At 36.2% G+C, this 22,152-nt stretch overlaps 1 protein-coding gene across 1 annotated transcript; it reads right to left on the reverse strand.

Annotated features, from left to right (window-relative positions):
* Nucleotides 1-212: 212 nt before the first annotated feature.
* TMEM64 (transmembrane protein 64) lies at nucleotides 213-21,938 on the reverse strand. The gene is made up of 3 exons (XM_079144714.1): nucleotides 21,011-21,938; nucleotides 7,347-7,502; nucleotides 213-3,994 (listed from the first exon to the last, which is right to left on the reverse strand). Exons 1-3 carry the CDS (start codon nucleotides 21,806-21,808, stop codon nucleotides 3,803-3,805), a joined length of 1,146 nt encoding a protein of 381 aa, XP_079000840.1. The 5' UTR covers nucleotides 21,809-21,938; the 3' UTR covers nucleotides 213-3,802.
* Nucleotides 21,939-22,152: the final 214 nt, after the last annotated feature.

Raw genomic sequence — 22,152 nt, forward strand, 5'->3', positions numbered from 1 at the left:
GTTAAGAATAGGGGTATCAGGAGAAGAACCCTGAAAAGTATTAAGACACCAGAATTATTTCTCTACAGGGCCTCCATCATAATCATAACCACAGACAGTCCATTATCAGCATTCTCATTTTTAGGAGCACATCGCCCCTTTCCCCTGAATTGCTTCCTCCCATGGGACAGGTCTCTACATCCATGGGAAAGAAAGAGAAGAGAGAAGGAAAATAAAATATTACTTTTTATTTTCTCAGGCACACAAGTGATTTGGGATTCCAATTATCAAGACATTTTACTGATTCACATTTAGAATTTTCTACTTTAAATCTTCGGCCACCTTTGAAAATAATTTGCAGCAATCACTTTGCAGTTCAGAAGTACCAGGTTATAATTGAGTTGTGGAATAAGTTAAAAGTTTATGTTCAATGTGTGAGCTTATTAACTCCTGAGTTTTGAATATCCTGTGAAACAGTGATATTTCTCCCTTTTTAAATGGCTTTTCAGTTTAAAGCAATGACCTTAAAACAAATTATGTGCTAAAAACTTTATTACAACAGATATCAGCAACATCCAATCTAATCAGGACAATAAAACACTGACCATCATTCTGGGACAGTGAATAGCATCTGACTGAAACAAAATTCTACCACTAAGGCTATCAACCCAGGTCAAACCTTTGTTCCTGAGAGCGGTACAAACATCTTTTTCTCTGCAAAGCAAATGGCATGGACTTACCATACACATAACCAACTAGTCACACCTAGTGACTTTCTGGAGCATTCTAAAAAACGGCTTCACAGCTAACAAATATTGACAAATTTGTCACAGCACTATCCCCAAGAACAGTCCAAATTAGCACTGTGATTAACAAACAGTAATGCCAGGAATATGTGTATACCTCAACTAGTGAGCTGGGTTACATAAAGAACAAATAAGAGTAATGACTGAACTTAATCGCTTCACAGGGAGGAAGGTAACTGTAAGTCATACACCTAACCCTATTCAAAGCCACCTTAGAAAGGTTTGTAGCTGGTTACATAATGCATCAAGGGAGAGTATGGATGGCTCTGAATAAATCCAGTCTCTTCTGAACATAAACTCAAAATGCACATTCTAATGATGGAGATTTGGTTATAATATTTTTGTAAAACAAAGGGTATGAATTTCAAGTTTTTTCTCATCAGATGATCTAACAGAAATGGACATGAAAATAGTAAAGTATATACATGGTTTTTAAAAGAAGGTGCTATTAAAGTAATTTACATGATAAAATTTGGCAAGAAGTAAACAAAATTATCAATAAACCAGAATATGGAAAACTATGGAAAGGCCCAAACAATTAAAGATGTAACACATCATTCATCAGATTTGGAAATTAGACGCATTATATGTTTTTTAAAATGAGTATAAAGCATTTTTCATTATAAAGCATTTTCATTTCTACAAATACATGTGACAGGAAGCATTTAATACATATATATATAACTGGAGGCATTATTTGGGCAACATAAAAGTATCCTCTGGAAACATGCTGCTGCCATGTCTGGGATGCAGCGTTGAAGACAGAGTGAATAAGGCATGGTGATGCTTTGCGCAACTAATAATGGGTACAACCCAAACACCCAGCAACCAAATCTACCTGTCAAACAGCCTATGATGGGCTGCTGTTTTCTTAGAGGCTGCAAATATTAAAGGAGAACTGCAGCTATGGATCAGAATTTTAGAAACAGTCAATTCATAGTGTTTTAAGAAAACAATGTATGATTTATTATATAAAATGATTGGCAGAATACAGAAAAATTATTTCTTTTACCTTTACATATTTAATACAAGTATCGAGCAAAGTATATAACATTTTAAAGAACTCAATACAAACTACCAAAAGGTACTCATTTTGGTGAAGTTATTCAAGTCACAATTACTAAAAATAAATACATGTACTTCAAAATACATGAAGTACAAAACAAGTATGGAAACCATGATCTTCAATAATGGTTCCTTTAACAAAAATTAACCAATAAGCAAAGATGCACAAGAAAAATATTGCCATGTCAGACAGAAAAGAATAAATCAAATATATTGTTCACTGGGATTGTTAAACTAAAATCATTTTTTTAAAATCTAAATGAGCATTAGGACTCAAATAAATGAAAAAGAATATTTCAATGTTATCTGTAATGTTTTTTTCTATCAATAATAGAAGGAAGAATTTGAAGGCTGGGCCAATCAAGGACTGAGATCCAAGTGTCTCTCAGAACATTGTGCACTAAAGTCTTCTACCATTACGTAATTTATTCATTATGAAGGAAAGGAAAACAATTATACCTGAATAGGGGGGAAAAAAAGAAAAAAACCTTATGATCAAATTCTCTAGCATAGGAATATAATCATTTGTTTCCAAAAAGGTACTTTGTATTTCAGTTAAACAGGGCAAAGGTGTCACCCTAATTAAGAGGCAAATGAGAGATCTCTGATAAGTTAAATATTCATAGCCAAAAAAGAGACACCTACTGGAAAATTTGCACTAATGTCTAAAACCTTATTTGTAAATAAACTCATCATTAAGTTCACAATTAAACTACTTTAAAAATAAAGGTGACTGATGAATGCTGCACATGTTATATGAATCATATGCTGAATTACTGTGTCAATAGTCATAAGTGCTACTAATAAATACACTTGATTCATGCTACAAGAGAAAGAATTGAGACACTTAATTTCACATTTCAGAATTCCTGAGTCTTATCAGAGAAAAACATATACCAAAACAAAACAAAACAAAATGAACTTACCTATAGTAAGGTAAATAACACAAATCTGGGCATTAAATTAATATTATATTTATAGTTCTAAAATTGAAGACTGTGGGGACAATTATATAAGTACTTCAATGGAACTATAAAGATGATTTTAAAGCTTGATTTTTAAAAAAGGCTAAACAAGGCCACCTGAGTGACATCTTCAATGATGGCAAGCCCACCATTTTAAAGGAATATTTTTACTTCAAAGCCTAATTATTAATATAAAAAGGAAAAAAAAGTTTAATAAAATGTTTTAGTAAGATTGCAATGGGACAGCCCTTTGATGGAAGATCTAAGGAGGGTAAAGCCAATGTAATTAAATTAGAACATGAGTTCTAATTTTCAGCCACCATCCGCTAAATAATTTCCCTTTTGCTTTGCATATTACACAGTGAAAATAAAAAGGTTATTTTAAGAGCACTTCAGTCCCACAATGTAGGATTTAAGCTTGTATGAAAAGGTGTAAATGGCCCTGCAATTATGTGATGCTTGCAAAAAATACATTCAACTGAAAGTTAATGTCTGTTTTCTAACACAGAAAAGGGAAACAAAGTGGTCCCACTTAACACAACAAAACAAAATAAAAAACACTGTTTATTCCTTCTGAAGACTAAGCAAAGAACATCCAATAATATTATACATTTAAGACTGCATACTTTAACTCAGCTTTATAAGTAAGGAAGATGTATACTTTATAAATAAAGACACTAAGCAGAAAAAATATTTGGGTTATTTCTCTGTTCATAAGTACCCAGAAATAAAATAATTAAAAAACACTAAAGTGCAGACCTATAGGCCATTACAGGCATGATAAAGAGGTGCAGCCAAAATTGCATCTACATTTACACTTATATATCCAGAAAATGATTCTTGCTTTAAAAAAAACTGTGCAATTAAAAACTAGTCAGTTTTGTTTGTGCCGTAATACAAATAGAACTTGTCTCTGCCCATTAGTGAAGTGACTGCTAGACCTTGGACAGCACGCTAGGCTCTTGACAATCATACATTTCTTTAGAATCATACAATATTGATTCCACCTCCAGAAAATGTTAGGGTCCTCTTGCTGTAGAATGAAGAGCCACTCGTATTTGGTTGATTGCCTTTAACCAGAGAGGTTTTCAGTTCCATTTCACAAGCTACAATAGCTGCATTCAATTCTACTTGAGCTCGGTGAACTACGTAAAACATGAGGCCTATACTTATAATAATCTGTGGATAAAAATAAAATATTAGTTATCAATATTATATACAGAAAAAAGATAAATATATATGTGGCTTAGAAATGCTTCACACAGGATGTTTCTTAAGTATGGTATATAAGAGTTTACATATTTCAAATGGTTAACACAATTATTAATTCTCCCTTTTATTGCTTCTTCCAGGAATGGAAGGCCAAAATCTGTAAGTAACCATTATATGATATCAAGTAAACACACAACAAATACACATCCCTTTGGTACATATAATGATGTGGGCTCAATACAAGTCAAACTTGTCTCTGTACTAAAAAACCTCCTTGAAGGAACAATGACAACAACAAAATATGTCTATAACAGACTATAGCTGGTTAAACTTTACTAGTGTAATTAACATAATCTTATGTACATCAGCACAACTATAATTGTCTACCAGCATTTCCAACCTTACTTAGAAGCAATGATATTTGCAAAAGAACTAATTTGTGCAAACAAAATTAAAAGTATTAAGGACCACTTTAAAAAACCGAAATGTCAATAAGCTTCAAAAGAAATTTAACAAGATATTGGGAACATGAAATTGTATTTAGGGAAAAACAAAAATAAAGAAAAACATGACGGTAATAAAAAAAAGGTAATTAAAGGAATACCAGGAAAAGCATCAAACTGATAAAACTGAGTCAGTGTTTAGTCTTGGTTTATCAAACTAGTGATCTGATTTCAGGAAAGTCCCTTAAAATACTTGGGTTTAAGTTTCCATTGTCTGAGGAATTTAGTTCATCAGAATGTCTATGCATTCCATATATTCTAAATGACTTTTATTCCAAAGTTCATTTGTAAACCAGTTGCAACAGGGGTTATTTACAAATAACTGAAAGTGACCCCATAATATAACAGTTTCAATCAAATCTATCATAATTATAACATTAACTCTATGAAAAAAGAATTCTAAATACAAGTGTTGAGGGTGGTGGGAGGGAGGGGTAGAAGCAGATGGGATAAAACTGGGGATGGGATGGGGAGAAAAACCTGGAACTTATGCAAGAGAGTACCACTGAGTGAATTTCCATTACTCAATAAAATTCTAAGTACCTTAGGTATTATTAAAGTGGGGTTTTTAAATTCTACAATTATTCTCTAATGTTAGTTCTCTTAAAAAAAACAAAGATATACTCTCTGAAAACTCTTTTAAGATTAATACGTTTGAGTAGACAGTAATGCCATGTAAAAAGATGAAGAAAATGTCAAGAAAATTAATTGTGAGTATATGTGAATGATCACTAAGTTCTATTTCAGACATGCTGAATTTAAGGTATCTATGAGACATCCAGACCAGTTAATGAACATCTGAAGCTATGGAAAGAAGGTTGAACTAAAGATGAGTCCTGGGGCAGAGAAGGGGGTTTTCATTATACAAGTAAACACAATAGCAGCCAGTATAGTAATTGGGTTTGTCAAGGAAAAAAAAGTTTTCAGCATGACACTAGAAAGCTTAGACTAGAATCTTGAGAAACAAGGATTTAAGACATGCAGACAAGTGTAACCCAGTTAAGGGCAGAGTAGGGTAAGTGGGACAGGAGTGTAACGAGATGGAAGTTTTAATAATGAAGGCATGGTCAACAGAGTTTTGGGTTGCTAGATTACAAATGGAACATGCATCTGAATTAGATGAGGTTAACGATGACTTCAGAAACAACAGTTTGAAGGGAGCACATGGTGGGGCCAGAGATTTAATTCAAAACCAGTGAACAACTTTCTCAAGCTTCCAGCAAGTATGAACTGGCTACATATATACACAGCAATTTCCCCAGCTGCCCTCCTGGATTCTTGGGCCTGACAATCTGTACTGACTATTTAACATGCTTTCACTTCTTCCTTAGCCTAGTGAGGTGTTAACAAAAAGAGGGAAAAAAAATCAGTAAAAACAGTATAGACATATTTCTAAATGTTTCTCTATGAAAGTGAAAGAACCAAACATAGGCAGAAGAACAAGCATCCTACAGAAAGTCAGGCACTTCTACTATTAACTGGAAAGTAGGCCGAGTATGGACAGGAGCACAAGAACAGATTTCTCAAATGGAAACTCAGGTGTTTGCCATTTGAAAGTATCTGATTTTTCTGTTAAAGTGGAGAAGTAATCTGTTGAGAATGAAAAGGGATCAAAATTATGAGGAGAATTAAGATAGCTAGAAATAGTCAACCTATTTCAAGACAATAGCAGAGGAGTAAAAAGACAAAAAAAAATGGGGATATACAACAGTGTTGAGAAACCAGGTGAAAATTTACAACCATGAATTAAATATTATCCATTTGTTTGGCTGTATGATTTTGCACTCAAATGAACAGGTACAAAGCAGACCAAACATGGACTTATTCAGGATTGGGGTTTTGATCAGTGGCAACATAGAAAAATATAGGGCATGGAAAACAGTGATTAAAAAGAAAGACAGACTGGAGTCTAAGTTGGACATCAGTACAAGAAGAGTTGTGGATTCCTCTGAATGTCTACTTTGTTTGCTTCCAAAATTTTACTGACACTGTAGATTCTTTTTAGATTGGTGACTATAAAGCTCAAATGCAAATCTGAGGCTCATTTCTAGCAAATAAAAACCTTATGAATACACTTACCCTACTGACTTTTAGCTAAGCTTCACCAAAATGAGACTGCAGTGTAAGTTAGAATTTTATAACACTTTGGATGATCATAAACATTAAATTACAACATATAGTATACTATGGATTTAATGCATAGCAAGTTTAACATTATGTGATTAGCATGTCATATTAACTTGTAAGTCTTAAGATTTCAAATCTGTAAACCTAATAAATACTTGAATATTATTTTAAAATCACTGTAAGTGGCATGTTTGTTGCTCAATTTAAGTTTTTGTATGTGTTCCACATCTGGGACAATGGATAAAATGAAATAATAGAAATAAACCAAATGTAATCCAACCTTTAAATCTAGATATCTAAAGAAAATATAGCTCTGGGGGAAAAATTAGTAAAGGAAAATAAAAATCGATGATTCCTTGAATGGCAAACAAAACTACAAAATTTTTCTTAATGTAAGCCCTTCAATTGGGTTGACTATGAAAATAATTACTACAAAAAGAATCTTATTCTTATCATTCCTGTATTTTCTTAAGAAGACTTTTAACAATTATTAGTTCAGTTCTACACTTTTCCACATATCCAAACAATTAAAAAATGTTGTCAAAATATAAAGCAGTATTAAAGGAACAGGGAAGATTGAAAAAGGAACATGCCTCTCTTAAATTACATTCAATATAATCTGTTAAGTTTAAATCAGCAAGGCATACATAAGAGAGAGAAAAAGAGATAACACTTGGTCTTAAACTCACCTGTAAACAAAAAACAAAATATCCACTAACACTCTGTTCTGCAATGACATCTTCCATTGTCCGCAGGGTGGTGCCCAAGTAAGAATTCAGAAGCTGGGTAGGAAGCAGTCCAACTGAAGATGCCATCAGATAGTTGGGTAATGAGAGATCAGTAATCTAGAAGTAAAGGGAATGATTTGTTACCAAGTAAAATAACATAAAAAAGTGTGTCTAAGGATTTGCTAGTGTTTTTTCTTGGCATGGAAAGAACTGAAGTACTTACAAAGTATCTTGACTTTTAAAAATGATTACCAAGGAAGTATGTATAGAATGCAGTTTAGAATGAAATAAAAGTTCAAATAAAATTTTAACATTCTATTATTCTATCACTGAAGGATGACATTTGTGACTATTTTTTCCTCACATGTAAATAAAATCCACACACAGATCACTTTATCAGAAGTCTTAAGTTTTCCTCATGTCATTAAATATTCATAAGCATTCATTCTTACATGGCAGTGTGCTTGCTGGGCCCTGAAGCCAGATAACCCTAGATTGGCATTTCGATGTTGAGAACTCAATGAGCTACTCTGTCTTTATGATTTTTCATCTGTAAAATAAAAATAATCATCATCTTAAATGCAGAAAAAATTCATTGCTTCCTTATTTGTGTCTATGTAATTATGTTTGTTTTCTTGTTATTATTTATTAAATCCAACAAAACTGTAGCAAAAACCTTTGTATATTAACCTGTGTGGAAGGCAGCATCTAAAATATTCCCGATGGTTCAATTTCCTGGTTTTCCTGCCCTGTGAGATTCCTTACCCTGGAGTGTAGGCTGGACTGAATGCTTACTTCTTAACAAACAGACTATAGCAGAAGCGACATATCACTTCCAAGATTAGATTACAAAAACAGGATTTCCATCTCTTTCTTGAGCATGCCAGCTGCCATATTCTAAGTAGCTCTATGGAGAGGCCTATGCAGAAAGGAAGTGATTCCTTCAGCCAAGAGCTAGCAGTGACCTGAGGTCTACCAACAGCCACACGAGTGAGGATGGAAGTGGACTGTTAAACAAGTCTCAAGATACCTGCAGCCCTGGCCAACACCTTTACTGCAGAATTGTGAGGAAGCCCGAGTCACAGACCCCAGCTAAACTGCACAGGAATTCCTGACCCACAGAAACTGAGACAATTAATGCTTTAAATCTTGAAGTGATTTGTTACACAACAAAATAAATGACTAATACATTTTACATCTCAGTTATTTTAGGATAGATCACTAGGGGTAGAATTACTAACTCGAACAGTAAAAACTTTCTGCTATGTTCCCAAATGTTCACAGTAATTTACATATCTGTCAGTAATAACATGAGTGTGTCCATCACACTCTTACTAACTTATTAAAATTCAATATATTTTAGTTTTGGTAAAAATGTCTCATCATTATTTAATCTGTACTATTTTCATGTAAAGTGACATGAGTTTTCTACATTCATTTTTCTGCAGCTTTATTTGTTCACATTGTCCTCTTTTTCTTGGTACCTTAAGTTTTTTCTTACATATTCATAAGAACTCTTTGTAGTAAGAATAATCCTTGTTCTACTCTATGGGCATGTACTTTATCCTAAAGTCTGTCCTTTGTTCTCTGTGTCTTTCTTAATGTCCTTTTTCTTTCTTCTACTCATTCATTCATTTAGGGTCTTGCTATGTTGCTCAGGCTGGCCTCAAAAGATCCTGCTGTCTGATTCACTTTTTATGCTGAGATATAAGGTTTCCAAATGCCCATATAATCAAATATTATCAATATTTTCCTCCAATTTTTCCATTGCTTTTAGTTTTAGAAACTCTATTTAGATCTCAATAGTTTTTACTTTTTTTTTTTTTTTCTGATTGTTTTATTCTCTAAAACTTAATACTAAATTCTTCTGGAAATTATTCAGGCTAAAATGAGGATACAGCCTTACTCCTCCCCACTTCTACATAGTCAATTTTCTTAGCAATATATATTAAATAATCAGTAGGCTCCTCCTTATGATATTTGTTATAAATAGTTGTGTATATGAAAGGACACATTAGGGGCTCTGTTACTAACTATCCATATTTCAAATGTCACAATACAACGAAAATCAGTTAATATTTGGCAAGAAATTTCCAACTCCCTTCAAACCACTTCATTACTCTTCTTTTTAAAACTGCCACTACTGTTCTTACTATTTATTCTCACAGATCATTCTGTCATTCAAAAAGAAAAAAGAAAGTAAATTATTAGGATTAAGGTATACTTAAAAATTAATCTGATTAGAGCTGAAATATTCATAATATTCAGTCTTCTTATCCAGAAATGTTTCTAAATTTCTTAAACTGTTATTTGCTGAACTGTTCTTTACTGTTATTTACTAAAGTTTTTTTTTTTTTTCTTACATATATCATGCATTTCCTCATTTATTTCTAAATATTTCATGTTATTGTTGTTATCAGTCACTGGCCTTAAGAATAATTTCTCCATACCTGCATCTGTCTATTACCAGTATATAAGAAAGGTATTGGCAACAATACTAAATTTTTTTTCTAACTGCTTTTAAGATCTGGTATTTTAATCAGCTATATGTTTCTCTATAACTACATTCTAATCTAATAATCATGTATATCATAATTTCATTGAAGTTACATTCATTTCTATAGATGGCACATTGGCAATGCACGACTGCCAGTCTGGAAAGATATTTCAGCAACAGGTTGTTAAAAATTCACATTTATCAATCACTGACTCAGTATGTCTGTAAAATGTTCTAATAAATGCTTGAAAGTTGAGACAGAAAGTAGGACACAATACCTACCCTCAAAGAATTTACACACTGACAAGTACACACCAAATACCTTAGACACAGACAGAAAGGGAGCCTTTGGAAACTGTGCAGAGCATTAAACAGTAGAAGGTTGGGTACACAGATATATATCTTGGAGTCCCAATTACTTGGGAGGCTGAGTCAGAGGATTGCTTAAAATTTAAAATTTAAAAGAAAGTATAGCTCAGTGGTAGAGTACTTGTGTAAGCATGTGCAAGGTCCCGAGCTCAATACCTGTTCCCACAAAAAAAAAAAAAAAAAAAAAAAAAAAAAAAAGAGTAGAGATGAATTAAAATCAGATGTAGGAGTGGAGACCAAAGGGCAATTCTGGGGCAAATGAGGCCTTTAGAACAGACACAAAAAGCTACACATGGCAAGCAAAGGCAGGAGGAAGAAGGTACGTGTTCTAGGAAAAAAATGAGCAATTTGGCAGGGTAGGCACAGGATGTACTAATGAAGTTGGCAATACATTTTGGATTATTTAAGGCACCCACAAAGGAACACTACAAAATAAAGATAGGAAAAGTAACTGACATGATACTGGTTAGGAGCTTGAAAGAAGAGGAGCAAGCCTCTGCTAAGAGGAAGAGTTCTGGCAAGTCTACTTACAGGAGGAGAGAATTTTCTTTAGAATAAAAATGTCAAATGTATAAAATGAATAAATGACAAAATGAATCATAAAAATTACCATGTTAGAATTAACAATAAAGCATTACACATTATAAAAATTATCTTCAAAATATTTAAGCTACATTAAAAAAATTCAGAATGCAAAGTTTCAGTTCATAGCTTTAAATGTAATGAAGTTTCTCTAGATAAGAACACATAATTACATGTAGGAATGGTATCAATAATATTCAAATTGGAATGTTAAAAATGAATTTAATAAATCTGAAACAACTCTCAATTCTTTAACAATGCTGTTGTCCAATGCATAAATCAAAGTTCATCAAATTTCTCTTGGCCAAATTCATCCTAGAGAGAAAATATTACGTATTATATATACATACTTCCTTTCTGTAAAGTTGAAATACCTAAAGAAAGGAAAAACCTAGTTTTAATCTTTGTAAGCAGTTTTACTGGAGTGTTCAATGATTTAATCAGTACAACAATGTAATAATATACATGGTTTTAAAACTATTAATAACTTGATTAACATAAATACTACAAATTATTTTAATTTAGCATTTCCTATAAGTCAAAATCCTATCCAGAACCTCTATCCAGTTCCACAATTTTTAATATTTGTTCCCACACAAAGATTTTACCCAATCTTCTCTCCCTAGTAAGCCCTCACCAAAGTTCCAGAAAAGACATTAAAATGAGCCTCAGGCCATCCTACTGAAATTCTACCTAAGTACCCTGGGATCTCAGTTCAGAACTTGTCCTCCAAATCTAAAGAATCTGTAGAAATCTCAGCCAAGGATATGAATGTCATCCTGCTGGTTAACTTCCATAAAAGATATATAATGAGTTTCAGTGATGGCAAACATCATCTGATTATATTTACCCTTATTCCCAGAGGTAGTATGATTTACTTGGAGGCTCAACTTACTTATTTGAATCACTAGGGGTTAATATAAAACATTCCTCCACTATATCAAAAGTTCTTGAAACAAAGTAGTACCAATCTGAGTACATGGGGAGGAATAAAAAGCCTTAAATCTAAAGAGGAAGTACTGATTCACCACCTAACAGGGTATTTTCAGAGCAGCCCATTAAAGAACCCCCAGATTTATCATTCAGACACAACATAAAGTTGAGCTCCCAGGCAGCCCTGCAGTTCCTCATTTTCTAAGTTTACTTCTGTTTACAAGGGTTTTATTGACTTTAATTTAATCCATAAAGAAACTATTTTTTTCTTTTTACACAGAATTCACTGACATGGATGCAACAAAGAATTTAAAGATAATCCATGTTCAAAAAACCTCAAATCCTATTCATAACTAACACTAGTCTTGGCAAATTATACCTTCCTACATAGGTTATGTTTCTAGATTTATATATTAAGGGGTTTTTTTGGACTGGCAATTGAACTCAGAAGTGCTCTGCCACTGAGCTACATTGTCAGTCCTTTTCACATTTATTTTGAGAAAGGTCTTGCTAAATTGCTGAGGCTGGACATGAACTTGCAATTCTCTTGCCTCAGCCTCCCAAATCACTGGGGATTACAGGTGTGCATCTCCCCGCCAAGTCCTAAACTAATTTATTTGGAATGCCTTTATTGACAAATTTACTATTGAGGTATACTATATAAATTCCATTTAAAATATGGAATATAAAATTCCTATGTAATATTATATAATACATAATATTTCATAGAAAAATCACAAATCCTTAAGATGATTTTAAAGGAACAGTCAAAAGAAATTAAAATGACTATAGTTTGATCTTTGCATCTTATTGATAAATTATGTATTTTATTACATGATCTGCAAAACACAATCTTTCAGAAAAGTTGTAGAAGAGAAAAAATTCAGAAATAGTAACTAGCTTTCACTCTCAGAGAAAATGTAATTCTTTAAAAAAGTAGATTAAGGAAAAACATTAAGTGTTCATTTCCTTCCCTAAATACCTCCTCTTTTTATGTTCCCAGTCTCAGTTCCCCTGAGACCGGATCACCCAGCTTCTCCCTCATTTACCACATCTGACTTCCTCCTATCTTTGCCAACTGCACCTTTTAAATTTCTAAGGAATCTATCTACCACCGGGTTCTATTTCTAGTGTTTCCTCTCCAGTCGTGACACCTAGATTAGGCTAAATCTTAGAAAAAAATTTTAAAAATGCAAATTCAGTCCTGTTTAAATTCTGACCTACTGCCATGAGAATGAGTATCCAGGTCTTCAGCATGCAAAATGCTTCATGATCTGACCATTTCAAACTTCACATCACACTGTAGTCCAGATGCATCAAAAGTCTCTGGGTTTCTAGAACATTCCGTGCTCTCTTCCCTCTAGGCCTCTCTATATTGCTCCTTCTAGCAAGGACACATACATGCTTCCTCCCATTCCTTCTGCTCTACTCTACAACTATCTTTCACTACCCAGTCTTCAACTTCTGTAGGAAAGCTTCTCTGATGCCCCAAATCTGCACAAAACATGCTTTCAAGGACTCTGAGGAAACAGTGAACCTTCCTGTCCCCTCACACAGGTCAGCAATCAAAGGTTTTATCATCTGTTTGCCCCTCACTCAGACTGCAAGTTCTGTGAAGGAAAGGACCTATGTCTCCTTCATTTATGTTCCTAGACCTAGCACAATGTCTACCAAATATTAGACACTACATATATGTTGACTGGAGGATGAATATATCAACATCAAAATTGCTTTTTAAAAAATACATGTGGAGACTAATGATAGTTGCTAGTTTGTAAAAAAGATTGAGATGACAATTCTATTTGTAACTGGCTATATAGAAACTGAGAATACCCCAGCCCTAACACAGAAAAATGTCTTCACTAGAAATGAACTCATTATCAGCAATATTTACACTATGATATAACTAGTGCTTTTTTCTTCACTGGACTACTAGCAACCTAAGGGACTGCTTTACTGCTATGCAATTCCAGCAACTAGAACAGCAATAGGCACACAGCCTCTACCAGTTATCTGCTGAATGAATACTGAATGAAAGCAAAGTACTTCCAGTGGCGAACCTAATGTCAAGGATGCTCTAGTTAGATGGTAACCCTCAGAGGACTGCAAAAAATTTTGCTACTGAAAGCAAGAACAAAAAACAAAGCAGGGATTTGAGGGACTTCACTCTAATATCTGGAGATGGCCTCAAGTAAAAGAGGCTTCTACTTCCACCAACAGAAATGGCTTGGTCAATATGCCTTCCTGAAGAAGAAAACATCTTCACATATACAACATTTTTCATTAGCTCAATGTTTCTAAATCAGGAACTGCTATTAATGGTTCACAAATTATTTGGGGGGTCAACAATCCATCTGAGAATATGGTTACCACACACTGAATCTTCTCCCCAGCAGTAACAAAAAACAAAAAACAAAACAAACAAACAAACAAACAAAATACACATTTTATTGTATAGGTCTCCGGAACATAAGTTGAAAAGCTTTTTATTGAATGTGAAAAACTATAGGTTTATTTTTTTTTTTTTTACTTATTCAGCAAAAATTTATCAAATACCTTTATACAAAAGAACCAGCTCTAACCAGGAATAAAAAAAAGTACAAAAGATTAAAACTACAGCTAACTGTGTTTTTGGTAACAACTGTGTAGTTGGTAACAAAATACCAACTACATCAAGTAAAATCTCACAAAAATCATTTATAACAATAACTCACAATGTCATAAAGAAAAAATACACCAATAAATGCTAATAGGAAAAAAACATTAAAATGTTCATGATTTTTTCTTCATTGTATCTGCCATACTTTTCAAAGTGTTCTTTACAATGAACACTTTTTTTGTAAATGGAAAATACAGACACTTAAAATAAGTTTTAGTAAGATGTCTGTTTTTAACTTTTTTTTTTAACCTAGGAAGGGGTATTATGACATGTTGCATATACACTGCTATAATAGGCTCTGATAAAAATCTGTGCCTTCTAAGCCTATATATATTACACAAAGAAACCTCAAACTGATGAGAAAACTGAAGTAGCACAAAGAGGGGGAAACAGTTTCAAGGAAATACTGAATGGTTAACTGTATTAAGTGGTCCTGTAAGGTCTGAGAAAGTAAACTAAGATGACACTACATTTATCAACCTATTTACCTATTTAAACATTCAGACTCCAAGATCCTCCAAAGCAGACTGTTCATTTTCTACTCTGCCTGAACTATACCATTAGCTGCAAATCAGTATACTTCAATAATAAGAAATAATCACTTGACACACTGGTGCAGGGCAGGGATCATGACCTATCATCCTTATCTGAATCTATGGCTTTACCTATTATACAGAATAGAAACTTAATAACAACTTTTTCCTGTTTTACATAATGTGCTATCACTAAACACTTTAGAGGGAAAAAATATTAAACTGTTGCTCAGAACATATGCCTTTTTAAAAGCAAACTTTGAGACCTTGTCTAACTCTTATTTTACAAATAAGAAAACTGGAGAAAAGACCATTAAGTGAGTTCATCAAGGTCACACAGGATCTGAGACATTATGAGCTTGGGTTCCCAAAGTCCACAAGCTAAGATTTTACCATATTTGAGGCCTTAGTCATATGCCAAAAACTTATTAAATTGTAATAAATGTCAGTTCATTTGTGAACTAATTACTAAAAGTAACATTTTCTTGATAAGTCAAGACTCTTAAGTGCAGATTCTAAGGAAACTGATTCAAGAATAGTTTCCTCTACTTCAAGTTATCATAACATGATTTGCCATCAATATTTTGGTCAGTGCCAGTTTCACAGTTCTCTGCCCCTAAGCTCAAAAACAAAAATCTTTTTATTGCTGTTTCTAATCTTTTGTGATCTCAGACAAATAACCCAAGAAACAGTTGGTAACAGTACCATTTTAAGTGGTTCTACTGAGAAATGAGCCAGGGGGATGGGCAAGTCCTTGGATTTTTAAAATACTCAGTTCTGTTTTTCTACTTTGTTTGCATTTTATTAACAGTATTAATATATTGTTTCTGTCAAAAAAAAAGGTAACTTAAGGGACTCTACAATCACAAGGGCTCATGCCTGATGGCTATTGGGCTGTAGTGATTAACACAGAGGTAGATAAACTTTTTCCAAGAAGTGGGTGGTAAATATTTTAGGCTTTGGAGGCTCAGGGTTTGTTCCAACTATGTAACTTTGCTGTTTTAGCTTAAAAGAAATCAGAGACTGCTCGCACATGAATGAGCATAGCTATATTCCAATAACAAAGTTTACAGATGCTGAAATTTGACTTCCATATAATTCTCATGTGCATCAAATAATCTTCTTTTGATATTTTTTTTTCCCAACCATTTAAAACTGGAAGAAGTTTGTGTGCCACACAATTGGGCTACAGTTTGCTGATCCCCTGCTTTAACATCCTAGGATGAGAGCCAACTCCCCTGTGTAGAACCCTGAACAGTACCTGACATGTGGGAGGTCCTCTAGTGTTTTGATACACAAGGCACTCTAGAACTAGTGATCTAAAATTGGAATCCTGAGGTATATGAGAAACCCAGCTCTTCTGGACCAATACTAGTACCACAGGCACGTTAATGATTCTAACTTATCTGCCATCCCGCGGTTTTGGGGCAAGCTCTTCTACCAGTTTGTATCTCAACTCCCTCAGCAATAAGAAGAGGATTAGTGTTAAAATGAGCATTAAAAAAAGTAATGTATGCATGACAGAACACTGCCTGGCAATTAGTACAGGAAATAAAAATACTTGCTACATTAAAAAAAAAAAAAACTGAGCCTCATTGTGCTCATTTTGGATTACAGAGGACGAAAAGAAAAATAATGAGCAAACTATTTTAATCACAATTTCACAACAGGTGTTATTAAACAACAGGAAGTATGGATCAAAAGAGTAACTACCTCAAGATGCCAAGGTAAACACTGAGAACCAAGTCTGATTTCAAGTTTGTGCTGTCTGTTCTTAATATAACTCAGTCTCCTAAGACTGTTGTGGTGATTAAGGAATATTATGTATGTAAATTTGCTCTGCAAGTTGGAAAGTACTATACATTGTATGAATAAGAGAATTTTTCACACTATGTTTTAGGTTTTAATTTTAGGTTTTAAAAACTTAAACATGACTGAAAACAAAATTTCCCATGTGGATTTGTTTAAAGAGAAAGAACTTACTAGAGTCTTTGACTTCTAAAGTTTTTCAACTAAAGTTAAAAGAGAGAATGTTTTTTAGGATCTCCTATAGAGCAAGTTAACAATAACATCGGACCCCTTTGGAAGTTGCAAGCACCAATATGTATTCTGTTGCCCAACAACCAATTAGCATGTAATATTTTTGGACCATAGATGGCATTTTACAGGAAGTGACTTTAAAAGACTCCAAAGGGGCATCACAGAGTTTGCTATTTTCAATTTTATCAACAAGTTTCTTCTAGATGGTTTTAATCTTTTAGAATTTCATCTCCTACAATTACCCCAAGGGTCCCTCCTTACCAATCCAGACTTTCTTTTTTTCAGCAACTGATAAAAGAGAGAACCTGAAGTTTGAAGGTCACAGAAAGGATTTCATTTGCTTTGTTTAAATCAGAAATATGTCCATCTCTTAAAGTGCTGAGGATTAAATGAATTAAATAAGCCCAAGAATATATGAAATTCATCCAGACAGGAAAAGAAAATCCATTTGAGGATTTCATGAAGGGAAGTACCAAGATGCATTTGAATTTTACAAAGATCTTTTCTAAATAATGATGGGAGAACTTAGGCATGGTGGAGGGAGAGATGAAAGAAGGCAGTGGCAGTGAGCTGGACTGAGTGTTTAAGAGGCAGAATCCAGAGAATTTAAAAGCAAAGACTAGACATGGAGAGTGAAGGAAGGGGTAGTCAAGTGCCAGTAACTACAACTGCACCACATGCTCCAGTTCTTGCTCCTTCCTGGCATACCCATCATCACTTTGAATTTAGCTGTGGCCATGTAACATTTTCAGGCCAGTGAAAAATGAGACTACTTTTAAAAAGTCAGTATGTAATCCTCCATGTCACAGTGACAAAGTGCAAGATGGTGGTTTTGTCAGCATGGATCTCAGAGTAAAACTGACATAAAACAGAGGACCCCTCCCTCCCTTCTCCCAAATCAAGTCTGACCTGCACCTGGGTCAAGTAGAATAAATATACCTTTAATGAGATGTGATGGTTGTTATGTCAGCACAACTCAGCTTATTCTGGCTAATCCAGAAAGAAATAATGGTCATCCAAGATGTGTCCAGATAAGAACTTCGAAACACAAACTATAGGCTTAGAAATCTGTCTTAATGGGCAGCAAGACCTGTAGATACAAGACGAAAACACGAAAAAAAGCTTTACCAATTTCACTGCAGAATAATGGGTGCATTTTTCAAAGAAAAAAAAATTTAAACATAATCTTGAGAAGTAAAATTTTATATGGTTTAAGAACCAATATATTATAAGCTATTAGGTACATATCTTGTATTTTGAGTTTCAAAAATGGTGTTTCAGCTTGTTTATCCCTTTCTTGCACACATGGGAGAAGTCTTATGGTTAAGAACAGAAAAACAAGGGAAGCCTCTTCTTCTTCCAATCAGATTCTGCCTTTAAAATGTAAATATAACTACTTCTACCATTAATAATAACAGCTAGCAATTAAGAAGTGACCATATGCCAGGCAAAACAATATCTGGCTGGGCACAGTGGCAACATGCCTGTAATCCCAGTGGCTTGGGAGGCTGAAGCAGGAGGACTGCCAAGTTTGGAGCCAGCCATAGGAACTTAGTGAGGCCCTAAGCAACTTAACAAGACCCTGTCTCTAAGTAAAATATAAAAAGGCCTGGGGATGTGGCTCAATGGTTGAGTGGCCCTGGTTTTAATTCCCAATACCAAAAACAAAAACAAAAACAATACACTTATCTTCATTGCATTGGTATATTTAACCCATATAACTCTACGGCCCTTTACAGATGAGGAAATGTAAAGAAGAGAAGGCCACATAGCAGGGACTAAAGAAGGACTATTTCCAAAGCTTGTCCCTTATATGACCACTATATCTAACTTTGTCTTTGAGGATAAATTTTGATAAGTTATTTTAATCATGGACACTGAAAAAAAAAAATAGTTTTAACTGGAATTTTCTTTAAAAATGGAAATTTCAATAAGGAGAGAAGAAGAAAACAAGAGAAATATGCCCTGAAAGAAGGCAGCTGTAGGCAGCCATAAGGTGGAAAGAATAGATGCAAGATGAACAATATGTAACAGACCATACCCAGTGGCTTCATAATCTACCCTGCTATAGCTATGAGTAAGAATTTCAATCCATCACACTCACTGTATCAGCAGATTCTTGGTTCAAACCTCACCTCTGCCCTTTTGACTCTGTAGTACAATTTCCTGGATGGTTGATTCTCCATTTCTTTCTCAGAAAACTGATGACTATATTACTTACTTCAATAGACCTTTTTTTCTTCTTCTTTTCTGACCCCACAATGTCAAATTAAATGCTGCCCCTCATCAAACTTGGTTTCAACCACATGAATACCTTAAATTATTTCCAAGTACAAAGTACAGTTTCTTACATATTTAATATGTGAGACATTATCAAATGAAAAACCTATCTATTGTCAAGTAATAAATACATGAATTATGAAAATACAATACACAATAAAAAAACAGGACCATGGGTTAAGACCCAGCATCAGACCATAGTTCCAAGTTTGATACCATCTATTTACTGGCTAGGTACCATGGTTAATAAAAGAAATAAGAACAGTAGAAAACAAAAGCCAACATGTGAGTGCTTGCTAAGACAGGTTCTGTTGCATATATTCATTTTATGTAATCTTCTCAATAACCCTATTAAGTAGGTACAACTACTTTCCCCACTTCACTAAGAAACTGAAGCTCAGAGAGAATAAGAAACTTGACCAATCAGATTCTAAAACAGGCAGACTCCAGAGTCTCAGCCCTGTGCTCCTCATTAGTAGACAATTAACAGTGTACAATAAGTGCATAATCACCTTCTGTAGGGCTGACTTAAGGATTAGAAATAATATATGGAAAGATCCTAGAATGACAGCATAGAGTAGGTGAACGAGAAAAGGCACAAGGATACAAGTTATACTGTAGGGCAAAGAGGAACTATCTGAATCTATACAGCTTCCTTAGTGCCACGCTTCTTTCAAAGTCTTAGGACAATTAATCTATTACCCAAGGTTGGGTCAAAGTTCATGTGTGTATTTCATATTATAAGGGGCTGTGAAAAGGCAAAAAATTAGAGCTGAAACTATACCAAACTACTGCTATATCACTTTACTTCATAGTTTTGTTTTCTTTTAACTTAAGGATTGAGATCCTGGGACTCTATGAACCCTGTAGTTTAGAATTCAATGGGAAACTCAGCCATCTAGTTTGAAGTCAGATAAGTTTAATAATTTGTTCCCAGGTCACAAAGTTTGTAAAGACCAGATTCCTTTTTTCCAATTGGATGGTCTCCTCACTAGTTGTATCTTAAGTCAGTTGCATAGAAGAAATGCACATTAGATACAGAAACCGAAATAGAGTAAGCAGAATATATGTATATAAGGACAGAAAAGTCTAGAGTTTGTTTATAAAGGAAAATAAATGCTCACTGAACAAAAGGTTTTCTGTCTTATTTTATTTACCACTTAGTAATTTGAAGATAAAGTTCCTCCAAAGAAGGCTAAACAAGAGAATTTTCTCCTTTACATGGTATTCAACAAATTATTTGAAGGGGGGAAAAATAGTCCTCTCTTAAATGTAGAAAACTCCAAATTCGGGAGAAGTCATTGTTCACTTAATCAGGGCCTCAACTCCACATCACTAAAAACTTGAGTCAAAACCCTGGATGCATTTATGCAGGCAAGAGAGAAAACGAGGGATCTGAGGCTGCACTCCCAAACTCCTGCAAAAGCTGCTACAGAAATAAGGTAACATGTTAAAAAAGGACATTTTCATTCATGCCCCACTCAAAGTTAAAAGGATTCTCCATTTTTTATGCATTTCAAATTTCCAAAAGGAAGTTCTTTCGCTACCAGATCTCCTTCCAAGAACGCGCCTTAGATTTATTTGTAGGATCGATACTATGCAAAGTAATTGTTAACTCCTATTGCCAATGTCACTTCTCCGCTGGTATTTATCTGAAGGAGGGCCCTCCCTGGGAGCGCAAAAAGATGGCCCGAGAACAGACCTGGAGAGAGACCGGTAGGGCACCACTTACCGAAAACACTGCATTCTGAAGCCCAAAAGGTATGGGGGTCAATCTGGCCAGTGCCACCACCTTCAGGCCGCTTCCTCCCTCCACGACGCGAATAACGGCGCTCAGCTTCTCGCTGCTCTGGATCTTGGCAGCCACCCAGGCGGTGAGCAGCCGCTTGCAGACCACATGGGCGATGAAGGTGCCGATGAGGACGCCCACCACCATCAGACCCATGCCCAGCACGAAGCCATACAGGTAGCCGGCGGCTACGTTGAGCACGATGTAGCCCCAGCCGCAGGGGAACGAGACCACGATGAAGCCCACAACGAAGAGCAGGACCCCCAGCAGCGAGTCAAGGCTCTCCACCCAGAGAAGGAGGTGCTGCAGGTAGCGGCGGACCAGGGCCAGAGAAGCGAAGCACAGGGCGGCCAGCACGCACACCAGCACGAGGCTCCGGCACCAACAGGTGCTGCCGAGGCAGCAGCAGCGCCAGTTTCTCACCTCGGCCACCCCGACCACCACTCCGCCGCCGCCGCCGCTCCCGGAGCCGCCCGCCAAGGCCCCGCCCGGCGCCGACACCTCCGAGGCCGCGGGCTGACCGTGGCGCTCCAGATAGGCGCCGAGCAGGGCGCCCGAGGCCGCCGCCGCCGCCGCCGCCGCGCTCGCCCCGCCCCCGCGGGGGAGGCGGTCCGCCGGGTCGTCCCCGCCCGCCGCCCGCGCCAGGGCCCAGCCGGACGGCAGCTCGGCGCGGCCCGGGCGGACGGCGTGCTGCAGGAGCCGGGGGAGCGCCTGGAGCAGACTCCCGCCGGGGCTCCGCATGCCTCCGCCCGGCGCGGGCGCTCTCAGCCGGCAAGCCCCTCGGCCACGGCGCCCGTCAGGCGGCAGCCCTCCATGGCGCCCCGCACCCCGGGCCTCGACTCCCAGCGTCTGCTTCGGGGGCGAGAGACGGCCGCGGAGCGACAGTCCGGCAGAGTGAGGGAACTCCGGCCCCCGCCGGCCGAGTCCGCCCCTTTTCGGCCAGAAGGGGCGGGGCCGGAACGCGGCCCCGCCCCCGTGACGCACAGCCCTCCAGGCTGAGGGGCCCGCAGCGTCTGCGTTGGCAAGCCAGCGCCTGGAGCCCAGGTTATCCACCCGGAGGAGAGGAGAGCCGCGGGAACACGCGC

This window comes from Sciurus vulgaris, assembly GCF_902686455.1.
Source record: "Sciurus vulgaris genome assembly, chromosome: 1".
NCBI classification, from domain to species: Eukaryota; Metazoa; Chordata; class Mammalia; order Rodentia; family Sciuridae; genus Sciurus; species Sciurus vulgaris.

Bases quoted from the DNA above. Each gene is read 5' to 3' on its own strand.
- TMEM64 (XM_079144714.1), bottom strand. From the start codon at position 21,808: ATGCGGAGCCCCGGCGGGAGTCTGCTCCAGGCGCTCCCCCGGCTCCTG. The intron at 7,503-21,010 runs GTAAGTGGTGCC...CTTTACTTCTAG, and splicing joins TTCAGAATGCAGTGTTTTCG to ATTACTGATCTCTCATTACC. The intron at 3,995-7,346 runs GTGAGTTTAAGA...TTTTATCCACAG, and splicing joins ATTTTGTTTTTTGTTTACAG to ATTATTATAAGTATAGGCCT.